Below are 25,028 nucleotides of genomic sequence, written 5' to 3'. Positions count from 1 at the left end.
AGGAGATCTCAATTCATCCACAATTAATTCTTCAACCCGATGTCCATGGAAAGAGTTCACATTGGCACCCCATAATGCCTCACAACACATCCCAACTGTGTATTGGGAATATATCCCAATAGCAAGTATGAAAGATGTTTCCAATGCATTTTGAGATGTATACGTGGGGTGCCTGTAGGGCACTGATGCAATCTTCCAATGTAAACGTGCTATGCCCTAGGAATGGCACTTAGTCCAGATCAGATCCAAACACGCTTCCAACAAATGATGGCAAGTCGCATGTCTCATTAGAGGAGACAAAATTTGCATGTGCAGTCGCTCATGTGCATAAGGAGTGTAGATTACCTACCAATGGAATACATTCCAACACCCTACCGATATGATCTAACATCACACATCTTATACATTGTGGGTCTTACTTTTATGGTGCCTCCTAGTTTCGTGGTGATCACACATCTCATACATTGTGGGTCTTACTTTTATGGTGCCTCCTAGTCTCATGGCCATATGTGTGGTGTTAGATTTTGTTGGTAGGGTGTTGAAACATGTTTTGTTGGCAGAATATCTCAATTCGTGCATAAATTCATCCTTGCCCGATCAATAATTTCTACTTTATTTTATTTTATTTCTTTTTTACTCGAATGGTGGTAATTTTGCGAAAATTCTAGGGCACCCAACCAATTATTACCCTAATATGATCCATTTATCAAAACCCTGTAGTCGGTTGCTTCAAAGCATGGGAATTATCCACCATGGTCAGATCTTAAAGGTTAGAGAAATAGCAAGAAAAGTTGGAGTTTCTTGTGGTGATTCATTTTCAATGATAAAATCACTTACCACTAATAATGTGGTTGTCTTTCACCCAAAATTCATTTCTTTCTTCAATGCATGGGTTGGTTTTAAAAACATAACTATGTTACATTTAGTTTCTTAACCCAATTGGTTGTGTGTGAATTAAATACATATTTAATTTCTTATTTTAAAAATTAAAAAATACAAAATTCTAAAGGGTAAAAATACTTACATCTCCCCTGACGTTTTTGATAATTACTTAAATCTCTCCTCATTTAAACGTTGCAAAAACCTCCCTTGACCTTTGGTGTAAAATATGATTACTGACCGCTTCCATTAGTTGCACATTAGAAACTTAAAAGAAATATAAATCTATTACTCTAAATTTTTTAAAACACCCAAATTACTCATGCCAATCATGCTAGGGTAAAATACTTATACCTCCCCTGACGATTCTGATAAGTACTTAAACGTCCCTTCACTTTTAAACGTTGGAAGAAGAACATTGCTATCATTTGAAATGTTTTCATATCTGCTCATCACCTTAACCATCCGATTTCTCCTTATGCACTAAAAAAGAGAGATATTATGGGCTTGTCCCTAACTTCCATTATCCACTTGTTTGAAGGATTCCGACATATTAGTTCTAAGTCATCATTCTTTGCGCTGACTTAAACTCTTCAACTTCAACATTGTCTCATTGAAATCTTGAACTGTATAAGCCCTTGTTGCATCCTAAAAGGTGAGGGAAGGTTTAAGTAATTATTAAAAACATCAGGGAGGTTTAAGTACTGTATAACGCCTTGTTGCCTCATCAAGTATGTTACCCAGGCATGATTCATGGGTAATTTGGGTATTTTAAAAAATTAGAGCAATAAATTTATATTTCTGTTAAGTTTCTAACTTGTAACTTGTAACTAAGCAGGTTTTACACCAAAAGTCAGAGCCTCAGACAAGGTCTTTGCAACGTTTAAAGGTGAGGGGAGCGGTTTAAGTAATTATCAGAAATGTCAGGGGAGGTATAAAACTATAAATAGTTTACCCAATTCTAAAATTCTAAGGCGCCCAATGCACATCTCAGCGTGCATTGCAAACATTTTCCGTAATTGTTATTAGGAGATGTTTCCAATACATAGTTGGGATGTGCTATGGAACGCCAATGTGAAATCCTCTTCTACATCTGCTAAATTAATTATTGGACCTTCAGTGTAGCCATTTGCCAGGGGTTTGGAGAGAGCGTGGGATCCTGTATTCCTGTTCAAGTGGGAAAGTGATTAGGGGGATGTTTGGAACCGTGGCCGTTTTAAAAAAAAAACGATGCCACGTCGGATCCATATAGGCGTTTCAACAAACGCCTATGTATCTCATTGTTTGATTCAGCCGATTATTAAAAAATCAGGCATGCCTCGAAAATCGGGACCCCACGTTGTATGAAATGCCAAGCATCGGTGAACCATTTCCCCCAACGGTTGACCGATGTGTATCCTATGTGGTGCTTACCTGTCAGCACAAATATGAAAAATGGTGATAAAAATCACCTTACCAAACAGCATAGTATTTCTCACTGCCTACATGGCAGAAGTGTTTTTTTTTTTTTTTTTTAAGAATGGGTCTTGGAAGCATTGACATTTTTTCTTGAAAATCGGTCCCAAAAAACATCCACACTTCCAAACACCATGTAAGTAAAAGTGAGGTGTGTTTCAGATGGCTAACAATCATTTTGTTGGGAGTGGATCCGCACTCTAACCTTCACTCATTTCAGATCTGGTTAGCAACTTAGCATCAGTTCTGGTTGTGCTAAGTGCTAACCAGATCGGACCATACCATTTGGATTGGTAGTTTTGTTGAGACAATGCACTGCATATTTAATGCACATGAAATTTTCTTATTCGGCCCAGGCCCAAGCCCAACAGGTAATAGCCCTAGCCGGCTGGTCCCCTCACCCTCAATCTGTAGGGGTGTTCATTATATGATGTACAACGTCTGAACCAAATTGAAATTTTGGTAAGAATGGTCTAATTCGATTTGGAAAATTTTAAAAATCGGTTTATGATTTCATCTGATCTCTAAATTCAGAAATCCTACCAAACCGTATGGTGGTCGTCTTAAGTGTAAAGTAGGTGTGATGTGTGTTAAACCACTGTGCCCTCCTGCGATATGGGTGAAAACTTGAAATTATATGTTTCAAAAGACTGGTGTGGTTGGGATTCGGGAATATGCAGAATGTCTTCATGAATTTATTATATTTTGAGTTTTAAAACTATGGATTGCTGATTTTAAAATCAAATTAACTTGATGAAAAAACATCCCGACGTCATGGTGTGCTCTAGAATCGATTAAAATACAAGTAGAACGTTATACCAAATACCTACTAAATTATATATATATATATATATATATATATATATATATATATTGAAGATAAAATTATTTATATTAAATAAATAATCGAGCACCATTCAATTATTCACTAATCTAACTATGACCTACATTATATTATTAGAAAAATTAAGTGGGAATTGTGGGCTGAGCCCATGTTAGATCATAGTCTCTATTATAGTAGGTTACTGCTAAGACATAATACCATATCTGTTGACAGATCAACCTATCTTTGATTGCTGTGCTTTTAACTTTCAGTGGCTCAGAAAATAAATGTTTAATGGATAAACTAAGGCCTCGTTTGGTTCATAGGAATAAGGATTTGGAATTGGAATAATCCAACTATTTGGATGGATGGATTTGGAATTCCATTCCCATTTCTGGTGGAATGACATTCATCTATTTGAGAGAATGGTCATTCCCTCTCCTTCCTTTGGGAATAGACCATTTTGATTCCAATTTTGAAGGATTTCGATTCCAATTCCAATTCTGGTTCTGATTGTGAACCAAACAGACCCTAAGATTAAAAGGAGTTAGGATCACCTGCCAACAAAACAAGTTCCAACACCCTACCAACTTGACCCGACACATTACCGCATATTTCGCTATAAAACTAGGACCCACCATGTATGAGATGTACGGTATCAGATGTTGTTAGTAGGGTGTTGGGACACATTTTGTTGGCAGGTGATTTGGACTCAATTAAAAGATATTTAATATATCAGAAATCAAAAACATGATGGGACTATTATTACGAGTTAAGGTATAGTATCTTTGTAGCTTCATCTTTCAAATCACCATACGATGAAGCCTCTAGGAAGATGTAACAAATTAATGTAAGCAAATTCATGGAACCCATGTTCTAATGTGCCAAAAAAATTAAAAAAAAAAGAAGAAAGAAAAATCAACTCATTAGTTTTAAGAACTTGTCATGGTCATTCTAACGTTGACGAGAGACCAAAATTCCATATCACTATTGTTGGGAATTGGGGTTACGAAAACTTGGAAGAGAAGCTTTAAGGCGTGTCTAAAGACACTTTCTTTAGAATGTTATTTTCTCCCACTCAATTTTATTGAGTTTATTGTTGGGGTACAGGAAAATTTATTCCCAAGATACAACAAAGCCTTGGGCAAGAATCTGCAACCAACAAAATTAAAGAATCTCCTAAGAAACCTTTTGTGAGATAATAGCATATCGGACTGAGAGAGATAAGAGTGATTTTTCGAAAACATGTGTATTCATTTGCTTGATTCACACTCCTTATATAATTCTAGAGAGTCATCTTGAAGAAGAAGGGGCTAGATCAAAAAGGCTCTTTGTACAGTCACAATTTCAAACTTTGTGATTGTTCAAAATTAGTTAACAGTTAATGACTGATAACTTTTGAATAATGTCTCTTAATCACACCCAATCAAATCGTGACCATTGGATTTTCTTAAAAAATCAATGGTCATGATTCAACATCAATTGCACCCTTTGGTGCGGTTTAACCCTCACACTAAAAAATCAATGCCACCTTGCACGAACCACACGGGTGTGAGCAAAGTGCGCCTCATTGCGTTGCACACATGTATGCATGTGCATTGCACAATTGCAGACCTCAATACTCTTCTCTTATAATTCTAATGAGTGTAAACAAGCTCCTACTTAAAAATTCAATAGGTTTAGTAATTTTCCAATGTGGGATAAGGCCTTAAAGAAGAAAAACAATTTGAAAACTAGTTTTAATGTGAGATTTAAAAACTATTTTCAAGATATATATGCAGGTTTTTATGTAATTAATCAATAAAACCCCATTGGATTTAATCTCCAATGAGATTAAAATCCAACAATTGTTTTGGGTTTCTTGAACTGATCGTCAATAGATAAGGTCGACAACTTGAAAGGCTCCTCAAACCCTATGCAGCATTGCAAGGGATATCAAGGGGTTAGGTTTGGTATGAATTTGCCTTCACCCCGACTCAACCTTCCATTGCTTCTACCCAATCTGATCCAACAGAATGGACTCATGGAGCCCTGATCCAAACTTTACATGGGCTTAATTTGATACCAACCCAACCTGACCAGCACCATAATCTTCCAATTAAAATTTTTATAAACGCATTTCAGAAATCTAAGAGCAAATAATTTGAATTGAAATTTGGATTATGTGTTTCAAGGCGTCATTTCCTCTTAGTGAAAGAAGAAAAATCAAAACAAACATGAAAAAGAAATGCTAAATTTCCCTTTAATGTACTTATCACCTATATTGGATATTGGATCTATTCCTAGGTTCCTTTGTAAATGGGTTTCTGTCATGTAAAACCCACATGATCATGGAATGCGATGTTCCTTTGTTAATTGGACAGGATATATGTGCATTTATTTCATAGTCTTTGGCCAAGTTTGGGAGTGCTTATTTTTAAAAATAAGTGCTTAAAACAAGTATTTATTCGAATAAGCACTTATTTGTGTTTGGCACCCAGCTTTTTCAAGTGTTTATTTTAAAAAATAATCACTTATTTCATAATAGGTTTTAGGTGGTCTATTTCTCCAATAATCACTTATTCATTTAAAAAGACAATTTTAACCCAAGGGGAAAAATCACAAAGATTGAGTCGACATTCACAACAAAAAAGTAATGGTGAGATTCAGGGCAACAAATCTGTGTTCAATATTAGATTTTTAAAATGAAAAAAAAAGGAAGTTTAGAGAGGCCTTCATCAACTTGGACATAGATTCAACTTGGAGCTTGGAAAACCCCAACTTGGAACAAAGAAAAAAAATCTTATTAGGGTTGGTTCAAAGAAAAAAAAAAACACTTTACTTGGTTGATTGGTTGAGGATGAGAAAACAAAAAGAGAGGAAACCATACCTGGTTGATCAGTTTGAGCTATAGTTCCGCTATTGAACTTTGGAGAAGACAGTGGAGAAAAAACTATCCAAATTATGGCTGGTTCAAAGAACAAAATGGAAAAAAAAAAAGAAACACTTTACCTAGTTGATCATTTGAGGATGAGAAAATGAAAAGAGAGGATACCTTACCTGGTTTATCGACCAAGTTGTAACTCTACTACTAGATGGAGAAGACAATGGAGAAAAAATTATTGAAGAGCCAAAACCTATGTTTTTGGTCGATCAAAGGGCATAAGTGACATTTTGAAATCTAACCAAGGAGTATTTTAGAACCAAAATTTCGAATAAGTGCTTATACAATAAGCACTTTTAAAAAGCTGGAATTTTGGAGTTCTTCAATAAACTCTTATTTCAGGCTTATTTCCCAAATGCTAATAAGTGCTTATTGGTGTGGTCCTGACCCAAAATAAGTGTTTTTTTTAATAAACACTAATTTTTAAGCACTCCCATACTTGCCCTTTGTTCCTTACAAATGTTTTATGGAATTTTCCTTTTTTCCAAAGTGATATTTTCCTATCACATGAGACTTTGGATGCACTCCTTTATTTTGCCCATCACACTTTATGGAGGAAGTCATTGAGTTATCTCTTAGTTTCCAATCTTAGGTATACCCTCATTTATTGTTATTAAATTTACGTTGTGTGTGAATGACTTTTTATCTAATGTGGCCGAAGGAGTGGCCCTCATAGACAATCAAAATTGTTGGATTGAAAGATCAAGCCCTATGAAAACCCTCCATTGAAACTTTGCAAAAATAGGCATATTTAGATGGATGTGCAAAATGTAGACTTGGAAATAAACCTGTTCATGGGCCAGGTAACCCAATGGGCTAGCCCGATCTAAGTCGAGCTTGGACAGGATTTCAGGCCTACGGGCTTAGGATCGGGCCTGACCTTTTTTTGGGTCAGGCTTGCCAAAAAAGCCCGATCCGAGCCCAAGCCAAGCCCAACTTGATAATGTATTATATAATAAAAATATATTTTATATAATAAATAAATATTTAATATTTTTCTTTATTATTCTTCTCTTTTTTCAAGTAATAGTGAGATATTCCATTATTTTTTAGGTTTTGAGGTCTTTTAATGTAAATAAAATAGTTTTTTATTGAATAAAAAAAAAGAAAAAAGAAATATTTTTCCAATTTTCTGGCTGGGCTTGGGCTCGAGCTCAGGCTTCAGTTTTTATATAAGGATTTTCTGGCTAGGCCTGATGGTTGGTCCAAGCTCGGGCTCGAGCCTGAGTATATTCTGTTAATACAGAGGCAAAGCCCAGCCCGACCCATGAAAATGTCTACTTGGAAATGGGTCAGCTTGGATCGGGTTCAAGTTGGGTGAAGGAATTTTTGGGTCATTTTTTCGGGTTGGGTTGATAAAGGCTAGAGATTAACCATAAATATTTAGGTTAGGATTGTCCCACATGTTAGACAAGTCAATGGTTTAATTGCTTGGGTTAGCTAACCTTTGACCAAGTCAATGGGTTTTTACCCAAAAATATGGGTTTAATCGTCTAGTTAATGGTTCAATCGTTCAAATCAACATCAATTTCAAAAAAATAGGAAAAAACAAAACATTTTTGGAGATAAGTGACACATGACACAACTTGACCCTACCTCACTTTTTTCAACCATTCTACCTTTAGGTCACTAGATGGAGGACCCTACCTCACTTTTTTCAAGTTAGGTTGGATCAACTTTTTTCTAGGTCTAGAAAAGTGCAAATGTTTTATTAGGCCCAAATTTTTGTTGGTTGTCTACAAGTGCAACTAGGGTGGGCCCCACTCAAGTCTAATCCTACTTAATACATAATTTTACATGGGCTAGGCTTGGACTTTTAGTCCTTAGGTTAAGCTTGGACCCAAAAGTTCAAGCTTTTATTTATTTATTTATGTTTTTAGGCTAGGCCCAAGCTTAGCCGTTAGGTAGCTCAAACTATGTATACATTTAAGCATTTAAAAATACATATGTATATGTATATATGAATACATACTTTTGTTTTTTATAAATCATACATATATTCATACATTTTTATTGAATTTTAGTGTGGGTTGATTCACCAACCCAAGCTTGAGCCCAATCTCAGTGCATCAAATTTACGTTTGAGTTGGGCTCAGGTTGGACAATTCGAGCTATAGGTGGACATGAATTGAGTTTTTCACAAGCTATTTGAGCTTGGCTTGTTAAAAGCTCAATTCGGCTCGGTTTAAACCAAACTTCGAGTTGAGCTTGGGCCCAATAAAACTCAACTTGTGAGGCTTGCGAGTCTAATTGAGCTTATATATATATATATATATATATATATATATATATATATATATATATATATATATATATATAATCAATGATATGGGAAAGACATGGTACTAGAAGAGTTTTGACCAATCAAAACCCACCACGAATTTTGATAAATAACTCTTGATTGGCTGCCACGTTTATGATACCAGCTAACTGGTAAAAAAAATTTCAGATATCATATCTTTCTTATATCATAGTCGAATCCTTAATAATAATTAATTTTATAGTTATTAATTTTTATATGTAAAATAAAAAAGATCTTTTATATGTATAATTTTTTATTTTTATAGGAAACTTGGCTCAAAGTCAAGCTGAGCTTATTTTTTTATGCACACACACACACACACACACACACACACACACACACACACATATATATATATATATATATATATATATATATATATATATATATATTATTTTTATATGAAACATATCTTGTTGAGCTCGGACATATTAGCTTTTTAGTTGAGCCGAACTTGAGCTCAAGTCTCTAGCTCGAATAGAGCTCAAGCCTCATGGTTTTTTTTTTTTTTTTTGGTAAACCAAGCTCGAATAGCCAAATATTCAGCTTGTTTTGGCTTGAATCCACCCATGGTTTGGGCTGGGCTTAGGCCTTAAGCTCAATTTTTAGGGCTGGGCTAGGTTGAGCTTAAGGCCCCATTCATTTATCCATGTTCTTTTATTTCCCAGGTAAAATGCCATTATTTAAAAAGACCGTTTTAGCCATAAAATGCCATTATTAGAAAAGACAATTTTGTCCCATTCAAGTATTAGCAACTTCCCCTGTGAAAAAGTTAATTACCCACTTGAGAGACATGAATTACTTACTGGTAAATGATACCCAAGGAAAATAAATTTTCCATAGACATCACATAAATCTGAAAAAAAAAGAACATGGATTTCTTTGACTAATAGGATTCCCATTGACTAACTTTCCCCCTCTCAAAACCCAACGACCCTAAATCCAACCCAATTCGCTCGACTTACACCCTACTTACATTCTTCCATGTCAACGGTTTGATCAGCCATGTGAGACCACGGGTGACTCACCCACAGTTTAATTCTTCATTACTCCATTGGGCTGTGTTTGATTGCAATGCAAAAATTTGCCCGCAAAACCATGGCAATGCAAATGATTTGAGTATAAATTCTGACATGTTTTTGTTTCAAATTTTAGCTTATTTTGTTTGATTGCAGTACAAATGAAGGAAGTTAAGACATGAAACAGAATAAAGTAAAATCTAAAACAAAATTAAACAAGAATTTGCATTTTTTACATTTGCACTTCCGTGTATTTGTACTAATGCAAATAAATTTGCACTGCAACCAAACACAGCCTTGAGTCCATAATTCCATTCAAAACCACTGTGCTGTGTTTGGTTTGATAGAAAATAATTTTCACTCTTATTTTCTGTCAAACCAAACACAGAGGAACGCACTTCCCAACTCCTACACAGCCCCTGTGCCCTTGCATGATCATAGTGGAGCGTAATCGAAGTGGATGTAGCCGAGAAGTAACTTTTCCGATGTCCCCACGGAGGAGGGAGAAATATCTAAATCATAAAAGCATCGAGAGGGTCCGTATTCAGTATTCTCCGTTAGGGCGATGTCACTCCTAAATCAACTCTTCAACAGAGGCCTTCTTGGCGCAAAATGGTTAGTTGAGATCCTTCTGCACCTCTTATATTCTTCGGTTTTGACTCATCTCGTTGATTTGCTTTGTTTTTCTTTTCTTTTCTTTTCTTTTTTTTTTTTTCAATTCCCTTCTTGTTGTCCCACCCCCACCCCCAGCTCAATTGTTAGGGCAGATCCCTTCAGCTCAATTGGGATAGTTGTCTTTTGACATGTTAATGATTTATTTTGGTTTGGGGATTCATAAAGTTTGTCTCTTCATTATATTTCTCTATTTTTGGTGGTCAACTTGTGCACCAAGTTCGGACCTCCATATAGATGTAGCAACTGTGTTGCTGCTCTCATCGTTTCTTTTCAACCTTATAGAGATTCCAGTTATTCGTTTATGGATTTCGGCAAGTGGGTTTTATTGAACTGTCAATCTTCTGGCAAGACTCAATACTTTTCCCGGTTCTGTCGTTGTTTTGTTTGTACGAATGGTACCAGTGTTTTTTCTAGTAGCTGAATTTCCCTCTTCTTCTTATATGTAAATATGAAATTCTGAGGTCCATTGTTCTTGTTATAGCAAAACATGCTTAAACTTGGCTATATCACGTATCAAACTGCTGCAAAACAAGAGAGATGTACAACTGAAACAGATGCGCAAGGAGATAGCACAATTCCTCCAGACTGGACAAGAAGCCATAGCTCGAATCCGGGTATCAGTATAAAGTTTAGAGTTATTTAGCATCCCCTGATTGGCTATTCTTATTGGTATTCTTATAGTTTCATTTCTTAACGTTCATGTATATTTGTTAGGTGGAGCATGTCATACGGGAACAGAACATATGGGCTGCATACGAGATCTTAGAGCTGTTCTGTGAATTTGTTCTTGCACGCGTTCCAATTCTTGAAAGTCAAAGGTAAAGTTCCCTGATCACATGGATTTGTTTTTTTTTTGAGAAAAGTTAACTGAGAATTTTATTCAAAAAACAGGTATACGAGAAGATGTATTAAGAGTCAGAAACAGAGTTACACAGTCAAAGATGTATCACGAAACATAAATTCTTTATGAGCTCCAGATTTGGCTAGGCTGTCAGCTATTGTGTTTAGGTCCCTAGGAATCCAAACCAGCTTCACATTCAATGAGTCCAAACTCCAAAATATCTCTAGCCTCAGTCAGCAGATGTGCAACCCTCCAAAGCCCTCCGTCCTCCCTTAGCCAATTTACCGTATTTGCAGAATCACCTTGGATGGTTAGAAAAGGACAGATCTAACATTTTAGCATAACGAAGACCTCTGAGAGCGGCCAAGATCTCTGCCTTAGTAGCATCAGCCCTCCCAATAGGACCACTAAAAGACAACAGATGTTGCTCCCTCTCTCACGGATTACTCCTCCCAATAGGACCACTAAAAGCACAACAGATGTTCCCCCCTCTCCCATTGATTATTCCAATTCTCACTTGTTCTGTGGATCCTTGAACACTGCCATCAAAGCTTAGAATTGTCAGTCCCTCCTCCCTAATACAAAGTCTTTGAGTTAAACCACTCCAAGGAGAGGAGTAGAGTACTTCTAAATTTATTTGAAGATCATTTAAAGAAAAACCTTTAAGAACATCAGAATTAAGAGCCCAGATGTTGCATAAAAAGGTAATATCGGAAATCAGATCTTCAATATTTCTATTTTTGTTTTCAAAGGTCCTGTTATTTCTTTCTTCCCAAACGCTCCACAACACAGCATGAGTCACTGTGCTTCATTAGAGTTTACCTCTTCTTCCTTACTCATTGCCATGCCACTGTCGTAGAAGATCCAGAACCTTCTCAGGAAACACCCATCTGCAGCCCACTAAGTTGAGGAAGAAACACCAGAATTGTGCCTACCTGATCCAGAGTGGTAGTTTTCTTCATGCCTTTTGGCACGCTATTACAGCACCATCATGTTAAACCTTTCTGACTTTCTTGATACCTTCTAAACTTCTAGGCACCTAAAGAATGCCACAAGTAAGTTATACTCTAAAAAAGTGGCAAAGATACTTAAATGTCTATGCACTTGGAAAGTTATAAGCTACAAATATAATGGGAGCAGAGACAGCAAGGTACATGAGTGTACATATTAACCAGCAAGTTATACTCTAAGAAAGGTTAGCAATCTGATGCAAGGACCACCCAAACAATAACTAATTGTGGTGGATTGGAATGAAAAGGGCAATGACAGCCAATTTTGGATTAAATATTGTTAAAAGGAGACTTGTTACTAGAGTCCAAAAAAAGGGAAGCAAGAAGGGAGTTAAGTGTGAAGCAGTGTTTTAAAATGCATGGGGCCTCCAGGTGAGGCGCCGCCAAAATGCCCTGAGGTGTTGACACCTCTGAGCACCTGAGGCGTATGCCTCATACACGTTTTTCATGAGGCGTGCTAGAGGCATACTAGCATACACCTCATGCACCTCATGCACACCTCATGTAAAAAGACAGAAAAAAAAATAAAAAAAAAGGAAATGATAGGAAAGGGAAAGAAAAAGAAAGAAAGAGAAGAAAAGAAAGAAAAGAAAAGGGGAGACCCCCCCTTTCAGCTAGTGTCATGCATCTTATTCTTCTTAATACAAAAGATTTTTATTAAAAATAAAGAAAAATGGGATCCTTCTTCCTCTTCTTGGCGAGGCACCCCCAAAATGCCTTGAGGTGTACATTCATACACTTTTGCTGTAGGCATATTGGTGTATGCCTCGTGCGCCTCACACACCTCATATAAAAAGATAGAAAAAAAAAGAAAGAGAAAGAAAAAAGAAAAAAAAAGGAAAGGAAAGGAAAGGAAAGGAAAGGAAAGGGAAAGAAAAAAGAGAGAAAGAGAAGAGAAGAAAGAAAAAGGGAAGAGGAGGGAAGTGCTTTTGGGGCTCAGTTCTAAATAAATGTAGTGGGGAGAGATAGCAGGGGCTATGTTCTCTAGAGATGTATTGAGTATAACAGTCTGTATATAAATCTTTTACTTTTATTAATAAATTTTTTCCATTATCATCAAAATAAAAAATAGATAAGGCTACTGGAGTCAGCACTGGTGATTTTTCTTTAAGTCAGCACCCACTGATGGAGTCAGCACTTTCAGAGAGCTTGGAGTTAGCACCTATAATTAATACTCACATAGGTGCTGTATCATATTGGATATTTCAAAATTTAGTGTAAATTTCGTATCTGATACCATATCCAGCTGTGTCCTTGCTATATCCAGTTAACATAGGTTAGCACCAAACCAAAAATGTTTTAGAACTAACTCAATTTCCATTCATCATCTCAAAAGAATATTTACAAGGATATTTATAGATTACACCACATTTATTTTAGATCTACAAGATATTTTTTTTCCTAACAAGTGCAACTAAACATGAAATATTTGCTAAAATAAAAAACATTTAAATCTAAATAAATATTAAAAAAATATTTTCATTATCTTTCAAATTTTTAAGATGCAATCAAGTCTTTAATTTGATTGAGAGAATTTTAATCAGCATATGGAACTCACTTGTGTTGAATAATAAATTGTTAGAACTGCTGGAATGGTTCTAAGCTCATGGAATTTGGGTTCAACTGAAACTTACAGGGGTTGAATTTGTTGGTGGAACTTTAAGGCCCCTAGTGTTAAGTTGGGTTAACATGAATTGGAGGTCTATGCAGACCTAGGGAAAATAATGGTTTACTTCCCTTTTCATAGTCACTATCTCTGCATCAGGGGATAAGAGAGATTAGAAATTCAAGGGGATCCCCAAGTTATAATTAGGATGGATGACTGGTAAAGGGGAGCAGGAAGCAAGATCTTTGGCATGTAGCTTGAAAACTTCACTTAGTTGCATCCACAACCTCACTCAGCTCAACAAAGACTTATCCCAATTTTACGTGATTGGCTACATGTATCCTGTTTCATCATTTCACTCTATCTAGGGCTTCATCTGTGGTTAAATTATGATCTTCAAACGTAAAAATGGTGCTTTCCAAGCTCAGTGAAAGTACTTTTAGAAGAATGGCAGGTTCTAGGAATGTCCAAGAAAAGAAAATACTGTTGGTCCAGTTATTCCAATTGCAGTATTGTGGGCCATCTATTTGAGAGGAAAAATAGAACTTTTGAGCAGAAGTCAACCACTGAAGCTAGGGTGATTAATTTTGCAGTTAAGGAACTTAGAAACTGGTTGTCTATACATGATGCATATAATGATGATGTTTTTCTGCTTCTTTTTTCGGGGAGGACTTTTTTGGGGCCCTTAAAAAATGGAATATACATGTACAGAGGACCATTCATATTTTGATTTTAATACAATGTACATAATCTTTTCTGAAAAAAAAAAGATCTTTAATCATTATCACCATCACAGCCCGTGACATATTCTTTTAGGTCTGCCCTTAAGTCACTATGCCTGTATTAAAATGCCGCATATTGCTTTACGGAATGCCCTAACATGATCTTAAAATAATGATTGGGGATTCTTGTTCATAAGGGTTTAGCAAAAGGCTTTTTACTGGCACAGACAGGAGATGCCTTCAACACAGCTTGGGAGAGGCCTTGGGGATCCTTGGTAGCTAAAGCTTTGCCAGTTTGCCTAGGGTTACCTCTGATCATTGTCCTATCAAATTAGGATTAGAATCCTTTGTCACTGGACCTAGACCTTTTAGGTTTGAAAATATGTGGCTAACCCACCCAGATTTTGTGAATAAGGTGAAAGAGTGGTGGGGGTGAACTGGAAGAGGGTAAGAAACTAAATAGATTAAGAACTAAGATTAAAGAGTGGAATAGGGATCACTTTGGGAGATTGGAGGAACAGAAGATGAGTTTGATCACTCAGATAGAAGGTTTGCATGAGAAGGAATCCCGAATTATATTGTTTGAAAATGATAGAGAAATGAGAAAACTACTAGAAAGGGATCTTGAAGAGGTGCTCTTGAGAAAGGAGATCAGCTAGAGGCAGAAATTTTTATTAATAAAATTTTTGTTACTGATAAAAAAAAGAGGGTGACGGGAATACTAGATTTTTTCATGACTTGGCAAATGGAAGGAGGAAGAATTTTGTGACTAAGTTAGAGTTAGATGAGGAGGTGATAACCAACCAGGTTGACACAGCTAGGATCTTTGTGTATCACTTCAAATCAATTTTTATATGGCATTTGAATGAGAGTAGTAGCGAAGGATTGGATTGGCCAAGGCTGGATGATGATGAAAGGGTAAGGTGGTTGGAAAAGGGGTTTTGAGGAAAAAGAGATAAAGCAAGCAGTCTATTTAATGGACAGGTCTACCAAGATTGCTGGGAGGTGCTGAAAGATGACTTCTGTGATGTTTTTAAGGAATTTGCAGATAACCACATAGTAAGCCCTGGAGTTAATGACACTTTCTTAGCTCTTATTCTTAAGAAAACTGATATTAACCACCCTAAAGATTTCAGGCCAATTAGTTTGATGAGAAGTGTTTACAAAATCCTAGCGGAAGTGCTTTTCTTGAGGATTAAAGAAGTTCTCCCCTCTATTATTATCTAAGCCCAAGGGGCTTTCATTCATGGGCGACAAATAACAAACCAAATCCTAATTGCGAATGAATGTGTTGAGGAGATGAAAAGAACTAAACAAAGGGGTTTTGTTTGTAAATCGGACCTTGAAAAGGCATATGATTTGGTGGATTGGCAGTTCCTAATTGAGGTATTGAGAAATTGCGTTTTGGGGATAAGTGGTGTAAATGGATGTTTGGGTGTATCAATTCATGTCACTACTCAATTTTGGTCAATGGTGTGGTAAAGGACTTCTTTCCAGCTTGCAAGGGCCTAAGGCAAGTGGACCCACTTTCACTATTCCTCTTTACACTAGTAGCCAATGTATTCAGTAGAAGCATTACCAAGGCTGATAGGGAAGATGTAATTAAGGGTTGGAGAATAGGGAAGGAATCAAGTCTCAGTCTCCCATCTCCAGTTTGCGGATGACCTGGTGATTTTTGTGAGGGGGGTAGTAGTGAGAAGGTGGCAAACTTGAAAGACCTAATAAAAGGTTTTGAGAGGATCTCCAACCTGAATAAATTTGGAAAAAAGCTGCATGGCGGTTATCAACTTGGAGGTGAGGGAGATTGAGGTTATTGCAGAATGTCTTGATTGCTCTATCTCTTCTTGGCCTATGTCCTACTTAGGGCTTCCGTTAGGGGCAAATCCTAAGAAGAGTAGCTTTTGGACTCCGGTGGTGGAAAAGTTTGAGAAGAGACTAGCCTCATAGAAGAAGAATTACATCTCCCTAGGAGGTAGGATCACTTTAATAAAGGCTACTTTGGTGAACTTACCCACTTCTTGTCTGTATTTAGAGTACCACCTAGGGAAGCAAAGAAGCTGGAGAAACTAATGAGAGATTCCCTGTGGGAACTGGGACAAGACAAAAAGGATCTTTTGGTTAGGTGGGAAGTTGTGTGCAGAAGCAAATAGGAGGGCGGATTGAGCATAGCAAGGGTGGTCCAAAAAAATTTAGTATTGCTAAGAAAATGGCTTTGGTGTTGGCCTTTGGAGAGAGAGAGAGAGAGGTTATGGCATGAGGTGATCGGAAGTATCCATTGACAATTCAGAGAATGGGTGGGATGCTGGTGTATCAAGATGGGCTAATTTGGCAGCACCTTGGCCATTCACAACACTCTTCCTTAGTTTCTCAGGTATATTAGGTATGGGGTTTGTTTTGGAAACTTTGTTCGGTATAGGAGGATGTTTGGGTGGGAAATAATCCCGTAAAAGACCTTTTCCCCTTGTTATACTCTATCTCTCTTTATAAAAATGAATGGGTCTCAAAATTTGTTTCGACATCGGGAACTTGGGCTTTGAATTGGGATTTTGGCTTTTGTAGAGGGTTAAGGGATAATGAAATTGATTCTTTGTCTGATTTGCTCTCCTTCCTCAATTTGGTTTGTTTGGACTCAACTGAGTCAGATAAGAGGGTGTGGGCTTTGAGGCCCAAAGGGACCTTCACTTGCGCCTCTTATTTGAAGTCTCTTTACCTTTTTTCTGGTCATCAGTTGTTCCCTTTCAAGGAAGTTTGGTGTAGGCTGATTCCTCCAAAGACCATGGCCTTTTGTTAGGAAGTGCATCTTGGGAAATTAAACACTTTAGATAACCTACAAAAGGGAAGACCTCGCTTGTGTATTTCTCCCAATTGGTGTGTTCTCTGTAGAGTTCATGGGGAGGATTGCTATCACTTGTTGATTTCTTGTTTGTTCTCAGAAGAGTTATGGGTTTGGCTCCTCCCATTGTTTGTTGTTTGGATGTAGTTGGAATCTACCGGCAGATGTACACATGATTTTTGACCATTGTACCTTCTCTTGGCCTGAAAAAAGAGGGAGAGTCGTGTGGAGATGTGCTTGGGCAGCTTTTCTTTGGACCTTATGGGAGGAAAGAAACACAAGAATCTTCCAAGGAGAGGAGCAGCTTAGATTTGAAGGGTTGTGTTCTGAATAGGGCAATACACTGGCTAAAAACCATGGAGCTCTTTCAGCAATTCTCCTTTAGTGATCTTTGGAGAAACTGGTTGATAGTAGCAAGTTGTTCCTCCACTAAGATCAGGGTAGCTGTGAGGTGGATTCCCCGTCTGCAGGATCTGTGAAGCTGAACTTTGATGGGAGCAGCCTAAGCAACCCAGGACCTTCTGGAATGGGGGAAGTGTTGAGAAATCAGAATGGAGAGGTAGTCCTTCTGTGCTTGGGTTCTCTAGGACATGGATATTCTGTTAAAGAAGAATTACTAGCCGCTGTATAAGGGGTTCTTTTTGCAAACTAAATGGGGGGGGGGGTGTGTGGAGCAATTGATTATTAAAGGGGACTCTAAGGTAGTGGTGGGCTGGCTGAATAACCCCCAGAGCGCTGCTTGGTGCTACAAAAATGAAATCAAGAAGTTCAAATGGCTGACATGGAATATGTCTACTTCTATACAGTGGGTGGGGAGTTCAGCAAATGCTTTGACGGATGTGTTAGCCAAGCAAGGGGCAAACAGGGAAGACCTTTTCTGGGCTCAATTGTGATTTGTGTTGTTTTTTTCCTTGTAATTTGTTGGGGGAGGTGCGCTGCAACTCGCGCCTTCCCAAGAGTTGTATGAGCTTTCATTCTCAAACCTTTTTATGATCTAATAAAATTTCAGCATTTATCAAAAAAAGCTTTTTTCTGGCTGCCTACCTGATACAATTCTGTTCCTCTACTTACTGGGGACTGGCAGTGTATGATAATTTCAAGCTAGTGGAGTTACTTTTTCAACTGGATTCAAAGATCTGTAAATTGCTCATCAGATTTATCAGCTAGGAAAGGAGCCAATTGGGAAGACTTTTATTGGGGTCTGCCTTGAGGGGTAGACACGTATAACTGGGTAATTTCTTGTTGGGATATGCAGTATGCTATTTGCTATGCGTTGTTAGCCATTGTCAGGCTAGCTATTTTATGTATTTTCCTCTTATATTTCAGCAATATAATATTACAAACTCAAGTTTCTCAGCTTTTCATAAGAAATCACTGTTGTAGGTCATTGATTCATCATAAATCTGAGAGAAAATACTATAAATATCAGAAATATTATTAACCTCCACATGTTCTGGCCTGATTACATGGGGTCTTTTGTTGTTGGCCTATGCTGATATAGCCTAGGTGAGACTTCTATGGCAGTGCCATAGCTGCAGTATCTCCTTGACCTTGGACAGTGAAAAAGGGAGAAGGATGGAAACAAGTGCTTAGGAGAACAAGTGAAAGTTGAAATAATCGATGCCCTCTCCCAAAAGATATACTTCATTGCAACATTTTTGTAATTATAAGTCTGCACCTTTAACATAAAGAGTTCCAATTTACCCCTACAGACTAGGAGTGCTCACGGTTCGGTTAACTGAACCATGGGGTATTTTTTCAAACTGAACCGATCTGATCGGTTTTTTAAATATCCAAACCGAAATTGAACTGATGCAATCGGTTAACTGCGGTTCGGTTTTTCGGTTTTTTTATGCACTTAAAATAAAAAAATAACTAAAACTGTCGGTGGTTGCTGTCGAGTGTCGCCTGAAGTGAGAGCTTGAGAGGTGGCATGGCTGGCGCCTGGCGAAGACGCAGAGAGGAGAAGTGAGAGAGAGAAGAGATGGCATTGGACCGTTGGTGCTTGCTTGCCGGCGAGGCAGCGACTGACGTTGTCGCTTGGTGCTGCTGTGTTGGTGTTTGGTGCGGGCTGCGCAGCTGTTTGGAGTGAGGAATACGAAGAGTTAGAGTCCTGAATCGAAGAAGAAGAGAAGAGAAAGCTGAGAGACTGAGAGAGTGAGAGAGTGAGAGAGACAAAAGAGAAAATTGGCACTCTGGCAGTTTGGGGAAAAGACAAAAGAGAAAATCAATCGATGGAGACTGGCAGTCTGGCACTCTGGCAGAGGCAGACTACCGAACTTTCAATTGAAAGGTTCAAATTTCAAAAAAAAATTTGAAATTTGAACCTTTTAAGGCTGAAAGTCTCTTAGACTATCGATTTTCAAAAAAAAAAAAAATTGGTAGGCGCCGAATAAACCGAACTCTTTTATTCGATTTTCAAAAAAAACTAAAAAATATTATATTATTTATATAAATATATATTACTGTATATATCGGTCGGTTCGGTTAACCACTGATTTTTTTAAATGGTTAACCGAAACTATCGGTTTTTTAAGAATATCGAATCGAATCCGAACCGACTGTTTCGGTTAACCGATTTTTCGGTTCGGTTTCGGTCGGCTCGTTTTTTTGGTTTTTTTTGGTTACCCCTACTACAGACAAGTAGATAGGTTTCTTAATCTCAACACATTTATATGCATTTTTAAGTGCACCATACTATTCTAAGTGATTCCTTTTTATATGGGTTCTGACATGAACTAAATTACTCTAGATTCTCTTCTATCACATGTTGACATGAGTAAACCATATGGATGTATTTTGTGATCTGGTGCTACTGAAGTCATTATGTTAGGCACTGGTTTGTATACTTGTTATATAAATTTGAGGCATGTTGGTGGTTCTTGCAGCCACATCAAAGAGTAAAGTGTGGCCTCAAAGGAAATAAAATGGGGAAATTCGTTAACAAAGACCATGAGATGAAAGAAGAATTCAGTAATTCAGTAATATATTTCGAATTCAATGTACTAGTGTGATGGCTTGCACATGGTTGGTTGTTCACATCTAAACCCTTATCTAACTTCTGCAATTCTGCTTTAGAGAATATTATTGACTCTTCAAATTTTCTAAATCATTCAGACAAAATTTGTAGGATTGTGTAGTGATATAACCAGGTAGGGGGTGCGACTCGGGTTGGTGGCCTGAGTTTGCATTTTACACTGCTTCAGGTTCAGGCCATCATGCTGCGTCCCTTCAAATTTTGTCAAAAGCCCAACCTGAGCCCACCCAAATTGCACCCCTATAACCAGGTTGTTTCAGAAAATATATGGATACAAACATGTCCTTGGTCTTTGAATGTTTAGAAGATAGAAAGTGCATAAGATTAATAGGCATTTTAAATATTACATGCATGATACATCCTCGATGTTGTTAAAACCTTAGAGACTAGAACTTTCTATCAAACTATAATGTCACAATAATTTGTCGAGGATCTAATAATGGTTTTATGCTTGATGTATTATTGATTTTAAAGATGAGCAAAAGCTTAGGATGCACCTTGTTTTATTTTATTTTATATTTTTGAAAATCCAAGTGTATTGTTTTCAAAGAAAAATTTACAATATCTCCTTTACAGCCAAGGTGCTACAGAGGGCACCAAAAGTTCTCTGTAACAAGCCTTTACAAAAATCAGTACAGCTTATACAGCAATGAAAAATCGGAAAACTCCTGAGCCCAAACCCCCTGGAAATCCTTATGAATAGCCAACCTTGTTGATACAAGCCCCTCACTCTTCTTAGCACTACCTCTATGGGCACCTTTTTGCTTTCAAGATTCTGGAATTTCTGTACAGATCATCCAAACAGCAGCAACAGGGGCCAACTCCCTTGAGGCCCTACTCCTACAGAACTTTGGGATAATCCACCCTTCCAAAGTCAAACATAGTGATTGGGGAAAACACCAGTTCACTCTACCCAGGATATAATTCCATATTTGATAGCTGAAACTGCTGTACAGAAATATAAAATGAAAACATCTCTGGATCATTGTTATTTCCTTTGGGGAAATTCTGTTGGTTTCTGTGTTAAAATTTCCAAGGAAGCATGGCCAACATACTGTTTTTTTCAATGATTCAGTTTCCTTCTTGTACAAACGATTTATATATTGGGCTATACCTTTTCAGCTGCTAACTTTGACCATTTATTAGTTTTTCTCTATCTTTTCTGGGAAGTCTATAAGATTTAAAGAAGATTCTTGAAAGTTGATAAAGCAGCTACTATTTGGAGTAATTTTTTGTTTTTTAATTTAAAGTATAGTTATTAGTGTTGGCATCTTCATGATCATTTTGTACATGTGACAGGGAGTGTCCTTCAGAATTGCAGGAAGCCATTGCAAGCATAATCTTTGCTGCTCCGAGGTGTTCAGATTTGCCAGAGTTGTTGCAAATACGGAATTTGTTCACTACAAAATATGGAAAGGAGTTTGTCTCAGCTGCGTCTGAACTTCGTCCTGATTCTAACGTCAATCGTGAAGTAAATTGGATTTCATGCATTGCTTGTTCTGTTTTTATGTTCTTTGTAGGAGTACGCATATCCCAATCATGATTCTGATTCTTCTTTCTTTCACAATTATACCGTCTTTTTGCAGATAATTGAGAAACTTTCAATTAGAGCTCCATCTGCAGAAGTAAAGCTCATTCTTTTGAAAGAAATTGCTGAAGAGTACGATCTGGAATGGGATTCTTCTAGCACCCAAATAGAGTTCAGTAAAAAACATGAGGATCTGCTGGTACTTTTCCTTCTCAAATTTAGTTTTATTTTCCATTTGTATCTTCAGAGGCTAAGCCTATTTTACACCAGTTTTTTTTTTTTGTTGCAATTACACTAGCCATTGTTTGATAAATATGAGTTTTAATCAAGAAAAAAAGGGAAAAAGAAGGCTACAATTTGGTCCCCCAAGAACAACCACCCACAGCTAAAGGCTCCTCAAAATACCAATTAAAAATAGGCAAGCTCAAAACTTAAAATAAAAAATGAAAACAAAGGATGCAAGGGAAACTTGCATTGTTAAAGCCAAAAGCAATAAACTTCCAATCTAACCTTGTTCCCCAAGATAAGAAAATTTAAACCCATGAACTACAAGCATAATGTGGTCATTGCAAACCCTGATACACTGTTTTTAGTAAATGCAAATTAGGAACTCTATCTTTGACATTTCCATTTCTTCTCATCGAATACATAAGGTTTAAACTTTCTGGAGTAGTAGTTGATGTTGCATACCATATTCCTCACCAGTAGCTTATTTAGATTTGAAGATGATATAAGATCAAAAAGGGGAAAACGAGGAGAGAAGAGTAAGGAATTGAGAATCTTGAAGAAGAGAGTTAGTTAGGGCTGTAAGCCCTCACAATCAAAATAGTGTTGGGACATTTGAAGTACAAGATGCCTATGGATATGGTTTTACATATAGGTCCCTAAATATGTATTAACCCATACTTCCACATAATATAGATTTTCCCTTGGACATGTAAGGCCAATTTTCTTTATACTTCCTCAAGAGGACCGGGTATTGTTTTATTTGACAGTAAAGAAGAAAAGAATTTAATTAAAAGAAAAAAAGTTATGCTACATAGTCAGTGAAGAGTTTTCACCATAACTATCTTAACATACATTGGCCAAAACAAAAACAAGTAACAAAAGTGAAACATACATTACAAAATTCCCCTTTCAGACTCCAACAGAACCCATGCATCTGACTGAAGATCACTTCTATTAACGTCTTTAAACTTTTAAAGTTTAAATTCCCTATGAGAAAGGATCCGGCCTACCAATTTCCGCTTCTGCCTGTATTTGTCTTCAAAGGTTCTCATGCTTGTCTCTTTCCAAGTTCCCCAGCATACCACAAATGGAACTGCACTCCATTTGCCGCCCACCTTGCTTCAAAAGCGTAAGGTGCAAGGCAAAGCATGTGCCTTTCTGAAGCAAGGCACCAAATTTTAAAATATTCAAAATAATCAAATAAAATTAAAAAAATATATTTAAAAAGCCAATTGGCTCAAACTATAATAAAGTTAAATAATTTTATTGGTCAATTTAGCATTTATCACAGCTTTCAATAAACTCCTGTTGGTCGTGAATGTAGGATGGGACAAATCAGCTATGCGCTCGAGCTGCAGGTTCTGATGTGCCCACTAGACAAAGCTCTCTGAACTCCAAACCGATGAGTGAGGGATGTCCAAACATGCCTGCAAAAAGGAATCAAGGGATTCAAGAACAAATTCAAGCTTCCACCCCATCCAAAAGCAGCGTATCCATGATTAGTCCTGATAGAACGGCACCATCAGCTATGGATCACAAGAATGGACAAACTAGTGATATTAAAACTGAGTCAAAATCACAAGCGTCAGATATCTTGGAGAGAGCTCGAGCTGCTATTGCCTTTGCAGAGCGTGCATCAGCTAGTGCCCGCGCAGCTGCTGAGCTTGTAAATGTCAAGTATGGTTCGTGGATGCAAGAAGGAAAGTCTATCCAGTGCTCAAATGAATGAAGATGGACATCTTGGTTCTCTACAAGGAGCTTGGTACTTGAGAGAGAATAGTGTAATTTACTTTAAATAGTCAAAATTAAATGCTTTTTCTTACTAAAAATATAAATTACTTATACTATATTATTCAATTTACAATTTTCTCTTATTTACAAAGTTATTACTCTATAGTAATTAAAGAGCCAAATTGTCCTTTCGGCCTTAAAAAAAAGCCCAAACTAAAGTCATGCTATTATTGTAGTTAGAGTGCGAATCTAGTAATGTTAGTGTCTTGTTTATAATTTAATAAAAAATATTCGGAGTTTCATTATATGTAGTTCTTTGATGTTCACATTATATGTTATTGAGCAATGACATACTCAAAATTACAAAATAGATATGCGATACACATTTGTCTGAAGATAGTTGATGCAATAAAGTGTTTAGAAAATGAGTAAATAAGGGAAGCAAAATTGCAAATTGGTGAATACAGAAAAAATCACAGTTTTTTGGTAAATGTAAAAACCCTATATTTAACCATAGCTAAAAGCTGAAAAAAAAAACATTTTTTTAAGAGGCTAAGAGACTATCTTGCTGTTCTGTCCATAAGATTACAAATAATTGCATGGTAGAATTTTAACGCTATCAATTGGCACTATATCTGCCTATATCAGTATATGTTTCTGCAGTTTAGGGACTCCCCATTTTTTGAAGGATTAAAATAGAACATTCTTGGTTAATATTGGCATGCATCAACGGACAACTAATTGGGATATATAGGCAATGTAGATGCTCAAATATGTAGCTCCAAAATTGGATGTAGAAATCCTATTTGGGGATGGGTGCATATCCATATTTCTCGAGAATCCTACTATATCACTAAAAAAATGAGGCCTCAAAAGGAATATAACACCAGCTAGTTACAATTATCCTATAATTGCCACATTATCAAAAGATGGTGATAGTGATAATCTGGCTAAACGCTATTAACTCCGAAGTTGCTGAGAGAAAGCATTCTCAAGAGTCAAGAAGTAACATGCCACAATCTAATGGTTTACAACGTTCTCTGGAGGCTCGATGTTTAACTAGGGCTGTTCATAAGAAGACCCAAACCGGCCAATCCGGACCGATCCAATCTGAGTCGGTCGGGTTTTCTTCAGCACCGGTCGGTTTTGGGTTATAAAAAATCATAAACCGATGATTCGGTTTGGTTTCAGTTTTCATGTGTGAAAACTGAAACTGACCCGAACCGAACCGACTTGGTAGTTAGTTCCTAGTTAGTAGTTAGAACCTACTTAGTTCCTACTTAACTAAGTTGTCTCTATCGTAGTTACAACTTACTTAACTAAGTTGTCTCTCAAACTTTGCTCCTTCCACAACTAGATCCATAGATGGGTCACAAAACATTAAGGAAATGCTGGTTGCCTTTGGGAATGTAGAGC

General features: G+C 37.0%; 1 protein-coding gene across 1 annotated transcript; it reads left to right on the top strand.

Annotated features, from left to right (window-relative positions):
* Positions 1-9,776: 9,776 nt before the first annotated feature.
* On the top strand, positions 9,777-23,911 carry LOC104602946 (Regulator of Vps4 activity in the MVB pathway protein). The gene is made up of 6 exons (XM_010266824.3): positions 9,777-10,016; positions 10,558-10,690; positions 10,791-10,894; positions 21,425-21,596; positions 21,712-21,852; positions 23,206-23,911. The coding sequence occupies exons 1-6, from the start codon at positions 9,967-9,969 to the stop codon at positions 23,608-23,610; spliced, it is 1,005 nt and encodes a 334-aa protein (XP_010265126.1). The 5' UTR covers positions 9,777-9,966; the 3' UTR covers positions 23,611-23,911.
* Positions 23,912-25,028: the final 1,117 nt, after the last annotated feature.

Source organism: Nelumbo nucifera, chromosome 4 (assembly GCF_055504915.1).
Source record: "Nelumbo nucifera cultivar China Antique chromosome 4, China Antique-T2T, whole genome shotgun sequence".
NCBI classification, from domain to species: Eukaryota; Viridiplantae; Streptophyta; class Magnoliopsida; order Proteales; family Nelumbonaceae; genus Nelumbo; species Nelumbo nucifera.
This window is presented reverse-complemented; position numbering and strand designations above follow the sequence as displayed.

Excerpts from the sequence above, each read along its gene's own strand:
- LOC104602946 (XM_010266824.3), top strand. The coding sequence starts at position 9,967 with ATGTCACTCCTAAATCAACTCTTCAACAGAGGCCTTCTTGGCGCAAAA. Across the intron at positions 10,691-10,790 it reads AAGCCATAGCTCGAATCCGG|GTGGAGCATGTCATACGGGA; the intron begins GTATCAGTATAA and ends TATATTTGTTAG. Across the intron at positions 21,853-23,205 it reads AAAAACATGAGGATCTGCTG|GATGGGACAAATCAGCTATG; the intron begins GTACTTTTCCTT and ends TCGTGAATGTAG.